Raw genomic sequence first — 16883 nt, 5'->3', positions numbered from 1 at the left:
ACAAGACAGCGACGATAATACATTGCATATCAAAATTCAATATATTCTATATCGTTGCTGTCAGGTAGAAACCTCATATCTCCATTATTTATTTATTTTTTCGTAAATTTATGCCCTGCTTCATCATACAAGTGTGTAGCACAAAAGCAGTGAAAATAGAAGACGTACAAGCTCACAATGTGTCGCGATGTGACGTGTTGTGAGCGTGTAGATCAGCTATGTGCACCATTCTCTTCTTTCCTGTCTAATATTAAAAAGGAAGATTTTTGGGACTGATTCCACCCGAATCAGTAGGTCTCAAAGTGGGGTCTGGGGACCCCCAGGGGTCCTTGAGGGGGTTCCAGGGGGTCCCCAGCTAAATTAGTTAATATAGCGTTTTAACCACTTTAACCATATTTGATACTTTGGTTATAAAAATAACAAAAAAAAAATCTTCTTGTGAGTGCTCCACACTCTGGCTTTCTAACCATTCAGCTATGCCGCCCCCAATTACTATGTTTCTGCTTAAAACTGGTGGAAACGCAAGCCAGTTCACGGCCGGTTCCGTGAAAGTAAAGGTTCCAAGAATCTAGAATGGAACCAGTTCTAGAACCAAAGTTATTTTGGTGGAAAAGGGGCCACTGAGAGTGTACAAATGGAACCAAATGAACCCTTGCGGGTCTGTAACTCTGAGAGGATTTTCACAGTGTATATAGGGGGTCCCCAGAGATGAAACATGTTATCAAATGGGGGTCTGTGTTCTAATGCATTCCAAACATGGGGTCCTTGAAATTAAAAACGGTTTAGAATCACTGTGTTAGAGTTACTACAGACACTTGTGAGCACCTCTTGCAGTGTCAACACTTTACACATAAAATGAGTTTTTGTACAGTTACTACTGTACAGTAATGCTACACACTATTTGTGTAGCATTACTCAACGCTATTGCATCATGCCAGGAGGCATCACCATGCCAGCTTGTGATGGACATGAATGTACAAAATAAGAGCATAATGGAAACATATTTTTTGTTTTAGTTTTTTGATGAATGACATGTAGGCCTACAAGTCTTGCCACAGACACATTGATGCTTCGTGCTTTGCACTTGTGGGTTTAATAACACACACATGCATATTTATGGTTTTGTTTGTAAGGTCTCAAAGTAATCATAATGTCAAGCAGTGAGTCAGCATAATACAGTACAGTACAGTACATAACATAATACAGACTATGCAGTGGTGTATGTTTATGCCTCCTAGTGGAACATCTCTGTCTCCTCCACTAGGTGGTGCTACTCGACCATTTACTCACAAATTTAGGACTGAAGGCTTGCATTGGTAGTGATTAGTGAATGTATCTACAGGTGAAATATCGCATTTCAGGGCTTTAACCTCTACAAACATATCATTGTATAAGCAGACAGAATGTCTACTTTACCTGTCTACTCTGAAGTCCTAAGATCACTTTTTCACAAAATGTTCATTTTGTCAATAATAAAGTGTATGTGTATTTATGCTCAACATGGTGTGTTCATTTATGCCAAAGTCTCATTGAGTCTGTGACAGACAGACAGACAGACTAGACAGATAGACAGATAGACAGATAGACAGATAGACAGATAGATAGATAGATAGATGTTCGGGAAATCGGGGAAATTTAAATGCAACAGGTTGGTGGGCACCAAAACATTCTGGGCACTAGGGAAAACTGGGCACCTTGAACGAGGGGGCACTTAGGGACATGTGGGCATATGGAAGAGTGGGCACTTATGGGTGGGGAAGAGTGGGCACTAGGGAAATCAATTTAAGCTATTTAAACTTGTTTATTTTGTTGGCTCAACTTCAAGGATTCCAATGGGAGGAGGAACCATATCAACTTGGTGTATGTTTCAGTCGGACTGTGATCGGAGTTACACCACTACAAATCAACAGCCGCCAGGGTCTGAATAAATAAATAAACACCGTTACAACTTTATTCAACAACTTTAAAAAGATGATCTATTAGAGACAGCTCATAATTCTGTGATCAACAGATCTAAGAGACAGCTCATGCTATGATCAACAGCCGCTTTATGTCGTCAAACAACCGTTGGCTGTAGTAACTGTAACACGGGTACAAAGTTTTGTAACTTAACTTTGTAAAGCTGTTATTAAGATAAATGTCTCGATCATCTGGGGCCAATAAACTGTGTCCATGGATAGAGAATGTGATCCTCAGCTATAACGATGGCACCGAGCAGCAGACACACAGAAGGCTCAAAGGTGAAGTAAATAAAGTAATGTTTAGTCGTTCAAAGAGTGTTAAAGAGCTGTGTTCTCATAGTACTCATTGTTTGTACTGTTTGCTCTCTGGCTGTCATTGGATCAAGACTATCAAAGATAGGTATTTTATCGATTGTGACATTTGCAGAAAGTTAGCCTTGGCTCAAGACTGTATTCTATCGATTTTAACATTTGCATATCTATGATCGTCTTGTGCTGCACCCCCCGCCCCACCCGTAAAGTCCGTATTTCTCTGATGAACATGTACAAATGCAAAATATAAGGCGCTTACCCGGTAGCCACGGATGTTAACTCGGCATTCGGAAGCTTTGTGCAATGTATTAGTCCGTTTTGTTCAATAGATACGTGTTTTAATCCCGTCTGCCTGCCTGAACCATAGACAGACGACGTAAACTTCCTGTTTACATTGAGTGTAATACCGTCTTTCACCGGATGCGCCCCGCCACCACCGCCCATTGAGGAATACAGGGAACTTCCGACAGAATCCGACACAGACGGGATTACAAACACATTATCTATAGAAAAATACGGACTAATACAGTGAAAACATGTTCCTAATGTAGAGTTACCATCCATGGCTACTGCGTCAGCACTTAATATATATATTTTGTACATGTACGGAGAAGTACTAGCTCCATAAAGAACCTCTCACTCCGCTATACAGATCCGAGATGAGGTTCTATGTCGTTACCTTCCAGAATCGGGTATACGTCCGCCAAGGCTCCGCTGTTTACCCTTTTGTATACGTCGTATCCCAAAACTAATGGTAGATTCCAAGCCGCACGGATGTTTAAAGTTTGGTTCGGCGCATAAAATTTTAGGAGCGAAACTACCCATTTAAATCGCTTATTTAGTCAGCCTGTGGCCATGTTTCCCATTGTAGCCAAACCGGGAGCAGTACTGGCAGCGGACGTAGGGGGGTTTTCCGGGTTGAAGGTAACGACATAGAACCTCATCTCGGAGCTGTATAGCGGAGTGAGAGGTTCTTTATGGAGCTAGAGAAGTAGGCCTACGGGCTTTCTGCGTGGATGTCCAGTGACAATTGGGTGGGTGAAGCCCAAGACTATAGAGACACACGGGGACTACAAATTTCACGCCCACTTTTGAGACAGCGCCGCTACTCGAGGTCCGTTAGAACGATGAACTGCAGCTGCCAATGCAATCCCTATGAGAGGATATGAGAATTAGCCTACTTTTGAAATATTCCTACATTAACTGGAGACGATATTGATTTAAATAAAAATATGTTTCCAAATGTATGGAGTGTCTTTGTCAACATATCTTCTTGTTTTCTTAATAGTTGATGTGTTTCACATTTAATTTGCCACTTTAACGAGTTACCCATAATGCTAACACAGCAGAGGGTAGACAGCAGACAGGCATTTCAGTGACATCACTGTCTTTACGAGCGCCGAGCGCCGACCGACAGCGTACCCACTGTAGAGGCAGGAGAGGCGGTCGCCTGCCCAACTAAGGTCTCGCCTCCCCTAAAAAAAAAAATAACCCGAAAATGTGTCATTGCGTGCTTATTGTCCTCAAAGTCACGCATCCAACAAGCTTTGAACTGAGCAGATTGGACCTTCTGTTCCAGAGATAATGACCAAAACCTATTGAAAACGGCCACTTTCGCCAGTTTTCTGGGTATTGAAAACCTCAAGGGATGCGTCCGTGATGCGACCACTTAAAGTCTGGATCTCCGATGCTAGCGGTTTTGACATACTGATGGAGTATATTATAGTATATTGTGGGTAGTATATCGAGATGAAAGATATGGGACATTAAAAAGGACAAATTAAACAAATGGGACAGATTATTAGAACACAAAAAAAATCGCTACAGCCTCAGTAGTTAACCAGTGAAATGACGGTATTTTACAATGCCTCTCATATAGAGATTGCATTGAGAGCTGCAGTTCATCTTTCTAACGGACCCCGAGTGTCAAAAGTGGGCGTGGATTTGTAGGCCTTCCGCTTCCGGCCGTGTGTCTCTATCATAGATACGAATTACGAAAGTAAAAGTCAGAGTCGATTAACAAAATCCATGATAATGATCCACTGCTATTGTTTTGGTTAACAGAAAACGGAAATAAAATGAAGTGAAATGAAATGAAGACAAAAAGAAGTTTGTAACTGGAACACTATGGAATTGAAGCTGATAAAGGGTACTTTCTCCTGATTGGCCCAAATTGCCAACCCACCTGAAAATGTATTTTCTGTTTATCCAGCCTGACGGGTTGGTTTATCAGAAGAGCTGGAGACCCCTGTTATTGAACAAACGCTCCATCACTACCCGATTAATATAGACCTTTGTGTGATAGGATTTTTTTTTACAATAACCACTTGAATCCTAGCATCCCTATTCTGAGGAGAACTTTAGCCAAAAATAGCAGATCTACAAGCTCACAACGCCTCGCTTGTGAGCTTGTAAATCGGCTATTTTTGGCAAAGAGGTGTAGAGGGACAAAAGAATAGACCAAGTTTTCTGTCTACACACCAAATCTCTTCAACCAAAAATATCCAATCTACAAGCTTGCATTGTGTGGAGCGTTGTGATGAGCTTGTAGATCTGCTATTTTTGGCTGATTATATGGATGCTGGGGTTCAAAGTGTTAACCTTTTAACCAGAAAAAAACAGATGTTCGTTTTAAAACAAAATAAATGTCTTTCCAGCTCATGTTGTGGGAGTGGGAGACATGTCTCAGTCTCAGGCCCAGACAGCACAGCAGGGGACCACCGAGCTGATCTTTCTGTCCGACGGAGTCGTACAGGTACCAGGGGGCGGGACAAAGTACTCAGATGTTTTACTTAAGTCAGTGGTCGGGACCCCCAGGAAGGTCCCCAAATGATTTTTCAGGGGGGTCCCCAGAGGATTTGCTTTTCTCGCTCAACAGTAAACAAACCGACATACGGTATAAGTGTATTACAGGGTATCTGCACATTTCTAAAGTGACAATTTAATGGCTTTTAAGACCTTTTTAATATCTCTAAAATAACAAATAAGACCATTTACTGCGTCAAAAGTGATCAACAAACTATACTATACAAAATTGGCCAAATAGTCAAGAAATTGTGAAAATTGCCGATCTACAAGCTCACAATACCTTGCAACGCTGACAACACACAAATGTGTGTGGGGAGGAATCAATTGGCATAACAACTAAAAGGGGTAGGAAAGCACAAAACTAAAAATCTTAAATGGTAGTTCACACAAAATATTACTTATTTTCTATCAATTATACGCCTCATGAAGCCTTGAATTCATGGAGAATTTTTAGTTTTTGCCACATTCCTGAGCCAATAATTTGATGACCAGCGGAGACTCAGAGTCTCCATTGAGTAATTCATAGAAATCAAGATCTACAAGCTCATATGAGCTTGTATATCTGATATTTTTGAATAGCCAAAGTATAAAATATGGATAAAGTGGTTCACAGGTACGTTCCCGGTTTGAATGGGGCAAGTACAGTACTTAAAGGGATATTTCACTTTTTGGGTAATTTTATCGTCTGTTCAGGCTTTTTTGAACTGTACGGGGTGTACAGTTTTTAAGTTGCTCGATTCAGTATTTAGATATTTGACATTCGTTTTATCAGACACGCCCACCTCCCATACAAACCCATTGTAACTGCAAACTCCATTTTAACTATGTTAGATTCATCGGAAACACCCGTCCTTGGTTCTGGTGATTCATACCGCCCTCCTAATACGTGAGAGGGCCGTGTTTTTTCAATTACTTTTTTCATGTATTTTTAATATTTTTTTGGGGAAATGCAAATAATAAAATACAATAAAAAAATTAAATAGAAAAAACACGGCCCCCTCACGCATTAGGAGGGCAGAGTGAGTTACCAGAACCAAGGACGGGTGTTTTCGATGAATCTAACATGGTTAAAATGGAGTTTGAAGTTACAATGGGTTTGTATAGGAAGGGGGCGTGTCTGATTAAATGAATATCAAATATCTAAATATGAATCGAGCAACTTCAAAACTGTCTGGGGGGCTCACAAAGGCTTGAGTAGATGATAAAATTACCAAAAGTTTTTTTGAAAGTGAAATATCCCTTTTAAAGTGAAATGCACTCACGGATACTTTCCCACCACCGTGACAGATACCGGCCGTCCTGACGGCGCCCGCCTGGGAGGACCTTCAGGATCGCGAGGACAGGGAGTGCTCCTCGGGCCTGGTTGACGCCACGGTGTGCGTGCTGTCCTGCCACCTGGTCTTCCACATGCATCCGCAGGTGAACAGGTGCAGGTTCTTCCTGTCCGTCGACAAGCTGGCCACCGTAGCGGCAGGGCCGCGCAAAGAGCACCCCCCTCCCTGTACCGCGCTGTTCTCCGTCAGGCAGCACATCTGTAAGACATGGAGACTGGCTCGGCGGCAGCAGAGCTCCTCCGCTGGCTTTCAGAACAGCCAGCTGCTGCTGTGTGGCTTCGATCTGTCCCAGTTGCTGGGGACGTGGGATAAGGACACCCTGCACGACGTTCAGGTAACGCACGTCACACTTATTACTTAACCCATTAAGACCTGAGGCTGATTCTAAAACAAAAATCTAAATACTAACAGTTTTTGGAAAATAAATAAATGAAAGTAATAAAAAATAATTTCTCCAAATGTTGTTCCAGGGACCCCCATAAGCAAAGATTTGAGTTGCAAATGTTGGCTTTAAAAAATATATATGTTCAAAGATTTGCCCAGATTTTCACAATTATTCAAAAATAGCAGATATACAAGCTCATAACGCGACACTTGGTGCCGCGCTATGAGCTTGCATATCTGCTATTTTTTAATAGCCAAAGTAATCTAGAATGACACAGATGCGTTCCCGGTCTTAATGGGTTAACCCATTCAAGCCATGTCGTTATTTTATTTTTTTATTGAGCACTTTATTGAAAATGAGTTCTAAAGGATAAATACACAAGAAAGCCCGAAGGTTTGTTTCCATTGTGGTCCTTTTGGGGAAGGGGGGGGGGGGGCAGTGAGCAACAATACAAATACAAAACAGGGACAAATAACGAAATACAAAAAACAAAACAACAGAACATTTACATAAAATAAATCTAAAATTCTATTCGGTATAACATACGTTTTTCAGACAACTTTGGAACAGTGGTGTAGTACAGTGGTTCACAAAATAGCAGATCTACTAAATCACAGCGCATCACTTCGTGCCGCGCTGCGAGCTTGTACATCTGCTATTTTTGAACATTTTTGAAAAATCTTAAAAGTGTTTGAAAAATGGTTTCTTCTCTTTCTGGGGGTCCCTGGCACAAAATATTTTCAGATGGGGGGTCCGTGGCCAAATATATATCAATTTGGGGGTCCTTGACACAAAAAAGTTTGAGAACTACTGGTTTAGAAGACATTAAGACATTAATTAAGACATTATTGTAGAATCGGCCTCAGGTCTTAGCCTAATTATTTGAGACTCGATTTTCAGGCCGCTATGCAGACTTCAGATCCAGTCCTACATTGCGCTTTTTTTCTCCTTCACAGCACCAGGAGATATCATTTTTCGAAGATTTAGACTCCAATCCACTTCCTGGTTAACTTATGACTTCAAAAGCCTGTATCTCGGCTCCTGTGTACTTTTTTTTTGACTATGTATTTTTGACTATTTTCAACTGGCTGCAACTATGGAACGGATTACCGAATGTTTATAATTCCCCCCCCCCCCTCCCCCCCCGATTGTACGAGACCCCTGTGTGTGTAATGAGGGGATCACCGTGAGGACGGTGATCACTGAAAATATTTTGTGACTACTTGGAAAAAGGTTCAAAAATGGTTCAAAACAGCCAGGACACTACATCTTTTTTTTTAAACCTCTGGCACTCAATGTGTTAAACACGGCTATAATGGCCTAAATGTGTGCAGTATAGGTTTTTAGGTGTGACTACTACTCTCATGGCCAACCCCTGGACAGGATTGGAGCAACGGATGTGACATTGGTGACGTCCACCACCCTCCGTCCACCGTCAAACCATTAAGACCGGGGAAGCATCTGTCATTTTAGATTTTAACCACTTTAACCATTATTTTATACTTTGGCTATTCAAAAATAGCAGATATACAAGCTATAAGCTTGTAGATCTGCTATTTCTGAAGAAATCTTAAAATGAACACCGATGCTTTCCCGGTCTTAATGGATTCGCAGAAAATGCACTAAAGACTGCTGGTGATTAGTAGTTTTCGTTCCCTACATGTTGAATACACTTATTGTAAGTCGCTTTGGATAAAAGCGTCTGCTAAATGACTGTAATGTAATGTAATGTAATTAGGCATATTATGGATTGTAATATAGGATTTGTTTATATCTGCCCTGTGTAATTTGTGTTTACAAATCCAAAAAGGCAAACATAAATGTCATTTCTTTATATATGTTCCAACGTGTACAACACCAAAAACACAGTGAAATCGTTAATCGGCAATTCTTTGTATGACAATTCATCGTCAGCTAAAATGTCGTTACAACATTGTAACAATACAATGTATCGTTACAACCCCCTGTGTATTTGCACACGCAGGCGGATGTTCTGAAAGCGCTGGGGACCTCCCCGTGCGACCCGCCCACCTCCTGGGAAGCCGACAGAGTCACAGCCGAGCCTTTCGTCATCCCCGTATGCCACCTTCTCATCCCGGAGCCTGAAGAGGCTCGACAGCCACAAGCGAGCAGCGAGACGCAGAGTGGAATCCTCCGTCGCCCCGAAGACATTATCGCAGATGTACCAAGCACTAGAGTTGTACCGATGATACCAGTAGCGGAAAAGCTGCTGATACCGGCTAAAATACCGGTATCGGTGAGTATATCAGTCTATGCCAATACAATACCACGTAATTTATCACGTTGTAATATTTTGAATGCTTCAGTTGACGGTGTACGACTGTTTTAAACTCTGAAGATCATTGCGCACCGGCGAATATACGCAAAATTCGGACTCGCTCCGAATAATTAAAAGACACTTTTTCGCTTCGCTTTTTCGCTCCATGTAAGCTTACATTGACTTTATAAGGTTTTTTGAAAAAACGTATTATTCGCATGAAAAATTCGCCCCTGGTGTGTAAGGGGCTTTACTGTACTATTTACATTATTAATATTTTACTAACTTGGAGCTGTACTTTAACAATTCTGAATGGATTTGTTTAGATTTACTCCTAGAAATTGGGCCTTTCACTTAGCTTCCTTCACAGGTGTTACCAATGATACTACTGTTCCATTTAGTGTAGCAGTGGTGCTCAACTCTGAGAGTCTACAAATGGAACCAAATGGACCTGTAAGGGTCCAAATGGTTCCATTTGTACGCTCTCAGAGTTACAGACCCTGTAAGGGTCCATTTGGAAACCCCCTCAATGAACCCAGATGGTCCCTGGACCCCACTTTGAGAAACTGCCCTAGATTTGTTTAAATTACACACTGGTATCCGTACTCGGTAATACGCAAGTTATCGGAATCTAAAAATCTAAAAAATATGGCCATCGCCATCGGTACATCTCTACCAAACACCCATATGCCCATCGTTCACAGGCTGTTCAACCGTCGGCCGGTGAACCAGAGATTGTGGAGAGGGGCTCTCCTCCAGGCAGCGAGGACAGGCCGCCCCAGGACCATACACTACTAGACAAAGACGAGACTGCAGGGTTGCGTGACAAGGCCAGGTAGGCCTGTCCCAATTATTACATAATCGTCGAATCGCAATTATTTGAGATAATCGCAATTATTTGAGATAAAAGCAATTATTTGAGATAATCGCAATTATTTGAGATAATCGCAATAATTTTTCGCATAAACGTCATAATTGTTTCCATGTTGAAAAATGTTCACACATTTTCAAATATAAAAAAGCAGAGATAGCAGATCTACAAGGTTACAAGTTGTAAGCTTGTAGATCAGCTATTTTCTGCTATTTTTACAATTATAAAATTATTGAATATGTCAATAATATAGTTGTTATTAAAGTTATTTGTCAGATCTCTCCGGTGCTATTTTTGATTATTACATTTTAATTCACATGTTCCCAATGTTCAATGCCAAACATACAAATACATCGTTAATTGCAATTATTTGCGTAACAATTAATCATCAACTTAAAGGTAGGGTAAGTGATTTTCTTTGGCTAAAATAAGTGTTAAATACAGTAGCTCTATATTCTGATAGTGCTCATTGCTATAGAGTGTTTGTTCAGTAACAGGAGTCTCCTTGTCTCTCCAGCTCTTTATTAAACAGAAAATGCATATTCAGGTCGGGATACCAATTTTATCCTATCAGGATAGAGAACTCAGTCAGGATACAGATTAAACAAGTGAAATTGGAAGTGATGACACTAAGAAATGAGCTGACAAAATTGGAACTGGAACACTATAAAAATGAAGCTGATAAATGGGTACTCTGAAAATGTATTTTCTGTTTATTAAAGAGCTGGAGAGACAGGGAGACCCCTGTGACTGAACAAACACTATCAGTGGTGTAAAGTAACTAAGTACATTTACTCAAGCACTGTACTTAAGTACAGTTTTTAGGTATTTTTACTCTATTGGAGTATTTCCAATTTTGATGCCAATACTTTTGTACTTTTACTCAAGTAACACTTTGAACACAGGTCTTTTACTTGTAACAGAGTATTTCTACACTGTGGTATTGCTACTTTTACTTAAGTAAAATATCTGAGTACTTTTTCCTCCACTGCACTCTATAGCAATGATTACTATCAGAATATAGAGCTTTAACATTTTAACATAAAGCTTTTTGTTTTAACCAAAACATATCACGTACCCTACCTTTATATATTTGTAATCGTGACAGCCCTAAGTCCAGGTCGAATCCTTGGGATGCCTTTCCTCCGCCGGGCTCTTCTCCGTGCTCAGATGGATCCATAGCTCCTCCTCCAGAGGCCGTCCCACCCGAGACCCTGACCGATGCCGGCGTTCCCTCTCCCTTGGCGACCAGCACACAGGTATCCTCCTCCTCCAAGGGGTCCTCAGACATTTCCCAGACGTCGGAACAGAGCAAAGGAGAACAGAGCTCCATTCACCCGTACCAGAACCCACAGCCCACCCCCCGCCTGGGTCCCCTGTCCAATTCTTCAACTTCTGGCAGTACAACAGGGTAGGGCTGCCAGATTGATTTTTTTGGTGATTATCCTATCGATTACTTTTAATTGAACAATCCTGAAGCGCAGTAAAAAAAGAGATTTTTTTTTCTATGGATTACTCACCCCATGGAGACTTGAATTCATGGATATTTTTTTGTTTTTGTCGCATTCCTAAGCCAATAATTTGATGACCGGCAGCGGTTCCGGTAGGAGACCCAAAGAGTCTCCATTGTGTCTCCTACCGGGAACCGCTGCCTACCGGTCCGCCGGTCATCAAATTATTGGCTTAGGAATGCGACAAAAACAAAACAATATCCATGAATTCAAGTCTTCTAAGACTAATCGATAGGGGGAAAAAAATGTTTTGGGTGAACTATCCATTTAACCCTATGTTAGAGCACAAATGGTGTCGTTCAGAAATAGTTAAATTAGCAGATCTGCAAGCTCACGACGCAATGCGATGTGTCGTGAGCTTGTAGTTCTGCTATTTGCAATTGTGTTATATATTTTTTTTATTATCGAACCCTAGCATCCTCGCGTTGTGAGCTTGCTGATCTGTGAGATTGATGATCTGCTATTTTCCTGCGAATATATTTAATGTAGAGCGAAAACAGAAAAGACACATGAGGGACTCCATATAGGGCTTAAGTGGTTAATTCAAGTAGTTTTATTAACTGCTGCACCTCTATATCGGCAGGTCACTGAGTCTGTTCCCTCACACGAAGAACCGCTGTTCTCAGATCTGTTCTCAGCTCTCTACACACCCTCTCCCGCTGTCGGGTCAAGAAAACCTGCAGGTAAGGCCCTTCACAATTATGACATAATCGCCCTAATCACAATTATTTGAGATAATGGCAGTTGTTTTGTCATAATCGCCATAACCGTTTCCATGTTGAAAATGTTTCACATCATTCAAACAAAGATTTATTGGGTGGAAACAGCAGATCTGCAACGCGTCGCGATGTGACGCATTGTGAGCTTGTTATGCAATGGTTAAAATGTCATTTAGACTTACCTGGTATCCTATAGTTTCTATAGTTTCAATGTACAGATAATTATGTTTTGATATTGTACTGCTTAGACTGATGCTAGGTTCTTGGTTTACCTGTGATCCTAGATTACTGAGGCACCACACTGTCTCTCTGCATTTGTTGTATGTGCTTACCTTGCATATTGTAAGTCACTCACAAAGCCTAAAAGCCAAGCTTAAATGTAATTTTATGTTCTGATATTCAATGCCAAGAAACACAACTAAATCGTCAATCGCAATTATTTCTATGCCAATTAATCACCAAGTTAACCCATTAAAACCGGAAAAGCTTCCGTGTCATTTTAGATTTTTTTGCGTTGGCTATTAAAAAATAGCAGATATACAAGCTCTCAGCACCGCACTGCGAGCTTGTATATCTGCTATTTTTGAACATTTTTTAAAAAAGTGATTAGAAGGCATTTGAAAGTGATTAGAAGGCATTTGTAAAGCATTGGCCTCAGGTCTTAAACGGATAGTTCACCCAAAACCTTTCTTTTTTCTATGAATTAGTCACCCCATGGAGACTTCAATTCATGGATATTTTCTTTTTTTGTCCCATTCCTAAGCCAATAATTTGATGACCAGCGGACCAGTAGGCAGCGGTTCCGGAACCGCTGCCGGTCATCAAATTATTGGCTTAGGAATGTGACAAAAACTAAAAGAAATATCCATGAATTCAAGTCTCCATAGAGTGACCAATCGGTAGAAAAAAAGTATTTTTTAACCCATTAAATCTCTTTAATGGGTTAAAATGTCACCATTGTTTTACAGCCCTGCGTGCTGGTGGAGAAGTTAACGGAGACACATCAGGAGGAGGAGGTCGCACTGAGGAAACGGAAGCGAAAGCTTCATCACTGCGATCCGGACATGTTGCCTGCCTGTGTGGAGGAGGAGAAGGAAGATGAGGTGGTCCCCACTTCCAGGAGGAGCCCTCCCTCTTGGCTGTTTGAAAGGCAGGAGGCGTCCGGGGCTGACGTAGGGAGTGGTCCAAAGCAGACACAATCCACCGAAGAGGCCGTGTCGACAACCGTGCACTACTCCGCCGTTCACGGCGACTGCACGCCGTTCTCGTACGCTTATAAACCCGCCGGACAGCTCTTGCTGGATCTCAGCAGGTTTAAAGTCCCGGACGGCACGCTGCAGTGGGCGGCCAAGTACCTGAAGTCGGACGGGTGAAAACTCGCGACGGGCTCTACGCACATGTCAGCCATGTTGGAAAGAGATTGGGCCTATTTTCTTTACTTCCTTCGCAGGTGTTACCAATGATACTAATGAAGGCTCTGTTCCATTTAGTGTAGAAGTGGTGCTCAACATTTTAAGGATCCCCATAACTCTCAGAGTTACACACCCGCAAGGGGCCATTTGTTATTTGTTATTCTGAGGGAGGGGTGGGCATTTGCCGAAAATAGCAGATCTACAAGCTCACAACGTGTCGCCTTGCCACACCTTGTGAGCGTGCTATTTTTGGTGAAGAGATTTGATGATGAAAGAAAAAGCGTGCACCAAGTACAGAGCCGACTCGGGTCCTTTCACTAAGTATATATGTTACAGGGTGAATGGAGAACCAGGGTGATTGAAGAAGGCTCGCTCGTTTTTACCCACCCAGCAATTCTGTAGAAGAAACACTAGAGGGAGCCACAAGCCAGGCTTGTGCACAAGCACATATGGCCGTGACCACCCACACACACACAGTCACACACACACACACATGCGCGCGCACGCACACGCGCTCATGCTTTCAATGGACTGTTAAGATACTTTTATTGTGTTCTGCTGGCTTTTGTTTTAGTTTCTCCCTGACACACACACACACACACACACACACACACACACACACACACACACACACACACACACACACACACACACACACACACACACACAGTGATCCATGAAAAGAACTATTCTGTCCCTATCGGTTTACAAATCAAACGGCGCTGAGTCGACTAGTGGAGCGTCGGCCGGTCACCGCGGGCACTCGCGCCTGGAGGCGCGAGGGCGCGCTTCCTCGGCCTCAAGCTCCACTAAGTCGGCGCGCCGTGCGTGTGAACGCGTGTTCAGCGTTCCCCTAATAGATATTATGGTTCCCCTAGCTTAGCTTCCTGGTTGCTATGTGGGGGGGAACAACAAAAGACAGGTCTCCGTCGGCGCATCAAAGCCCCGCCTCTCCGCGCTCTCCTTCTCCTCCTCGGAGGAGGAGGAGGAGAAGGAGAGAAGGAGAGGACGGGACGGTTTAAAACGCGAGGAGGAGGAGGAGGAGGAGGCTCCTCTTCCTCGCGAGCCTCGCGTAATAACCCCCCGCCTCGCAGCGCCGTCCTCCTCCTCCTCCTCGCGAGCCTCGCTAATAAACCCTGTCTCGAAAAGCCCCGCCTCGCCCCGAAGGAGCCCCGTGCCTAAAAACGAGCGCTCTGTCTTCAATCACCCTGGATCTCCATTCACCCTGTGACATATAGACTATAGAGGTGACCAGACATCCCGGTTTGACCGGGATTCTCCTCAGTCCCGACAAATATCTCTAAAACACTAATGTGTCCCAGTTTTTCACTACCAAATTGTCCTCGGTTTTCGCCACAATTTAAAATAATAATAGTTATTTTCAGCGGTCCCATAGACGTTTATCATGTTCTGTTCATGTTGTCTGAATTGAACGCTGATGTGTGTCAATCACATCATTGCCTGTATACAACGACTATGGTACGTATACATGTGCGCACACTTGCATTTTCAGATGGTGGTCTGCGGCCAAATACATATCCTTTTGGGGGTCCTTGGCACTTAAACGTTTGAGAACTACTGATTTAGAAGGCATTTGTAGCCTCAGGTCTTAGTGGGTTTTCCCACTATGGGTAACCATATTTTCAGATTCCAAAACCCAATTAAGTTAAACCCTCTATAGTAGAGGGTCTAACTTTTGCTGCTGCATGCTGTTGCATTTAGGGGTGAAAAAAGGGTCCAATTGTTTCATATTCTAGTTTAGTTATTGTTATTTTGTCTGATGGTTAAATGGGTCCTACGGTTATCACTGTGGCTCCTCACACGACGAGAGCTTTAGTTGTGGTGTAGAAGGAAACAAAGTACAGAGTTATTTTAGTTTGCCTGCTGCTGTCCAGGTAAAATGACAGCCAAGAACTGCATGGAGTAAAAATGAACCGGTTCAAATAAAGTGGAAAACCTGACAACTTTTTCATCGTTCTTCTTCCATACGTTAATGTTCTATTTCTTTGTCCAACAGGGTCGCACAAAAGTAGCAAAAATGATCTGCTATCTAATATAATAACTGCATTGGAGCCATTGTAACACAGGTTATTTAAAAAAAGAAGTACACTTCCTGAAAAGTAACAGTTTTGGACATGAAGAGGTTTCCGCCTGACAATATTACCGTCCTTTTTTTAATCAATGATTCTTAACAGGCTATCAGTGGTGTAAAGTAACTAAGTACATTTACTCAGGTGCTGTACTTGAGTACTGTACTTAAGTACAATTTTGAGGTACTTTTACCTTATTGGAGTATTTCCAATTGTCTATACTTTTACTTCTACTCCACTACATCTCAGAGGCAAATATTGTACTTTTACTACACTACAATTATTTGAAAACTGTAGTTACTTTGCAGATATAAATCATTACGTTATAAAACATACATTAACCACTTTAGCCCTGTTTTAGACATAGGCTATTTGAAGATAGCCTATCTACAAGCTCACAATGTGTGGCATCGCGATGCGTTGTGAGCTTGTAGATCTGCTATTTTCAAAATGTTTGTACTTTTACTTTTGGTACCAATACTTTTGTACTTTCACGCAAGTACATTCTTATTTCCGGTCTTTTACTTGTAACGGAGCACTTCTACATTGCAGTATTGATACTTTTACAACGTAAAACATTTGAGTAATTTTCCCACCACTGCAGGCTATATGCATGTGCTACTGTTTATGCCTCCTGATGGAACGTCTCTGTCTCCTCCACTAGGTGGTGCTACTCGACCATTTACTCACAAATGTAGGACAGAAGGCTTGCATTGGTAGTGAATGTATCTACAGGTGAAATGTTGCATTTCAGGGCTTTAATCTCTACAAACATACTTTTATAAGCAGAATGTCTACTTTACTGTCTACTCTGAAGTCCTGTTCTCAACAAATGTTCGTCATTTTGACTAATAAAACGTGTTACACTCAGCAAGGTCCGTGTTTTAATTAAAATGACAAACAAAAACGAAAGTAAAACACACTGAGAATAGTAAAGTACAGAGGAGCTATAATGTGGCCTATACAGTTTATTTAACAAGTGTTATTTTATTTACAACATAACTGAACAGACACCATGCAGTATTATTTTAATTTTACAACAACACAGCAGACTGTGCGCGCGCACACACACACACACACACACACACACACACACACACACACACACACACACACACACACACACACACACACACACACACACACACACACACACACACACACACACACACACACACACACACACACACACACACACACAC

At 41.9% G+C, this 16883-nt stretch overlaps 1 protein-coding gene across 5 annotated transcripts; it reads left to right on the top strand.

Moving 5' to 3' along the window:
- Positions 1-1909: 1909 nt before the first annotated feature.
- On the top strand, positions 1910-15881 carry LOC308078475 (uncharacterized protein). Of its 5 annotated transcripts, XM_080419652.1 has the most exons (10): positions 1910-2240; positions 4931-5028; positions 6369-6749; positions 8785-9057; positions 9783-9913; positions 11058-11360; positions 12044-12143; positions 13148-13920; positions 14830-15197; positions 15239-15881. In XM_080419652.1, the coding sequence occupies exons 1-8, from the start codon at positions 2138-2140 to the stop codon at positions 13550-13552; spliced, it is 1794 nt and encodes a 597-aa protein (XP_080275778.1). In that variant the 5' UTR covers positions 1910-2137; the 3' UTR covers positions 13553-13920; positions 14830-15197; positions 15239-15881. The 5 variants fall into 5 exon arrangements, with proteins under 5 accessions (XP_080275778.1, XP_080275777.1, XP_080275779.1 ...); XM_080419651.1 differs by having other exon boundaries at positions 14830-15881; XM_080419653.1 differs by having other exon boundaries at positions 13148-13928; positions 14837-15881.
- Positions 15882-16883: the final 1002 nt, after the last annotated feature.

This window comes from Gymnoscopelus braueri, assembly GCF_963280865.1.
Source record: "Gymnoscopelus braueri genome assembly, chromosome: 22".
NCBI classification, from domain to species: domain Eukaryota; kingdom Metazoa; phylum Chordata; class Actinopteri; order Myctophiformes; family Myctophidae; genus Gymnoscopelus; species Gymnoscopelus braueri.
This window is presented reverse-complemented; position numbering and strand designations above follow the sequence as displayed.

What these genes read in the sequence shown, in the direction of transcription:
- LOC308078475 (XM_080419652.1), top strand. Translation starts at nt 2,138, where the DNA reads ATGTCTCGATCATCTGGGGCCAATAAACTGTGTCCATGGATAGAGAAT. An exon ending in CGGCTAAAATACCGGTATCG is followed by an intron (nt 9,058 to 9,782) that starts GTGAGTATATCA and finishes CATCGTTCACAG; the next exon opens with GCTGTTCAACCGTCGGCCGG. An exon ending in CGGGTCAAGAAAACCTGCAG is followed by an intron (nt 12,144 to 13,147) that starts GTAAGGCCCTTC and finishes ATTGTTTTACAG; the next exon opens with CCCTGCGTGCTGGTGGAGAA.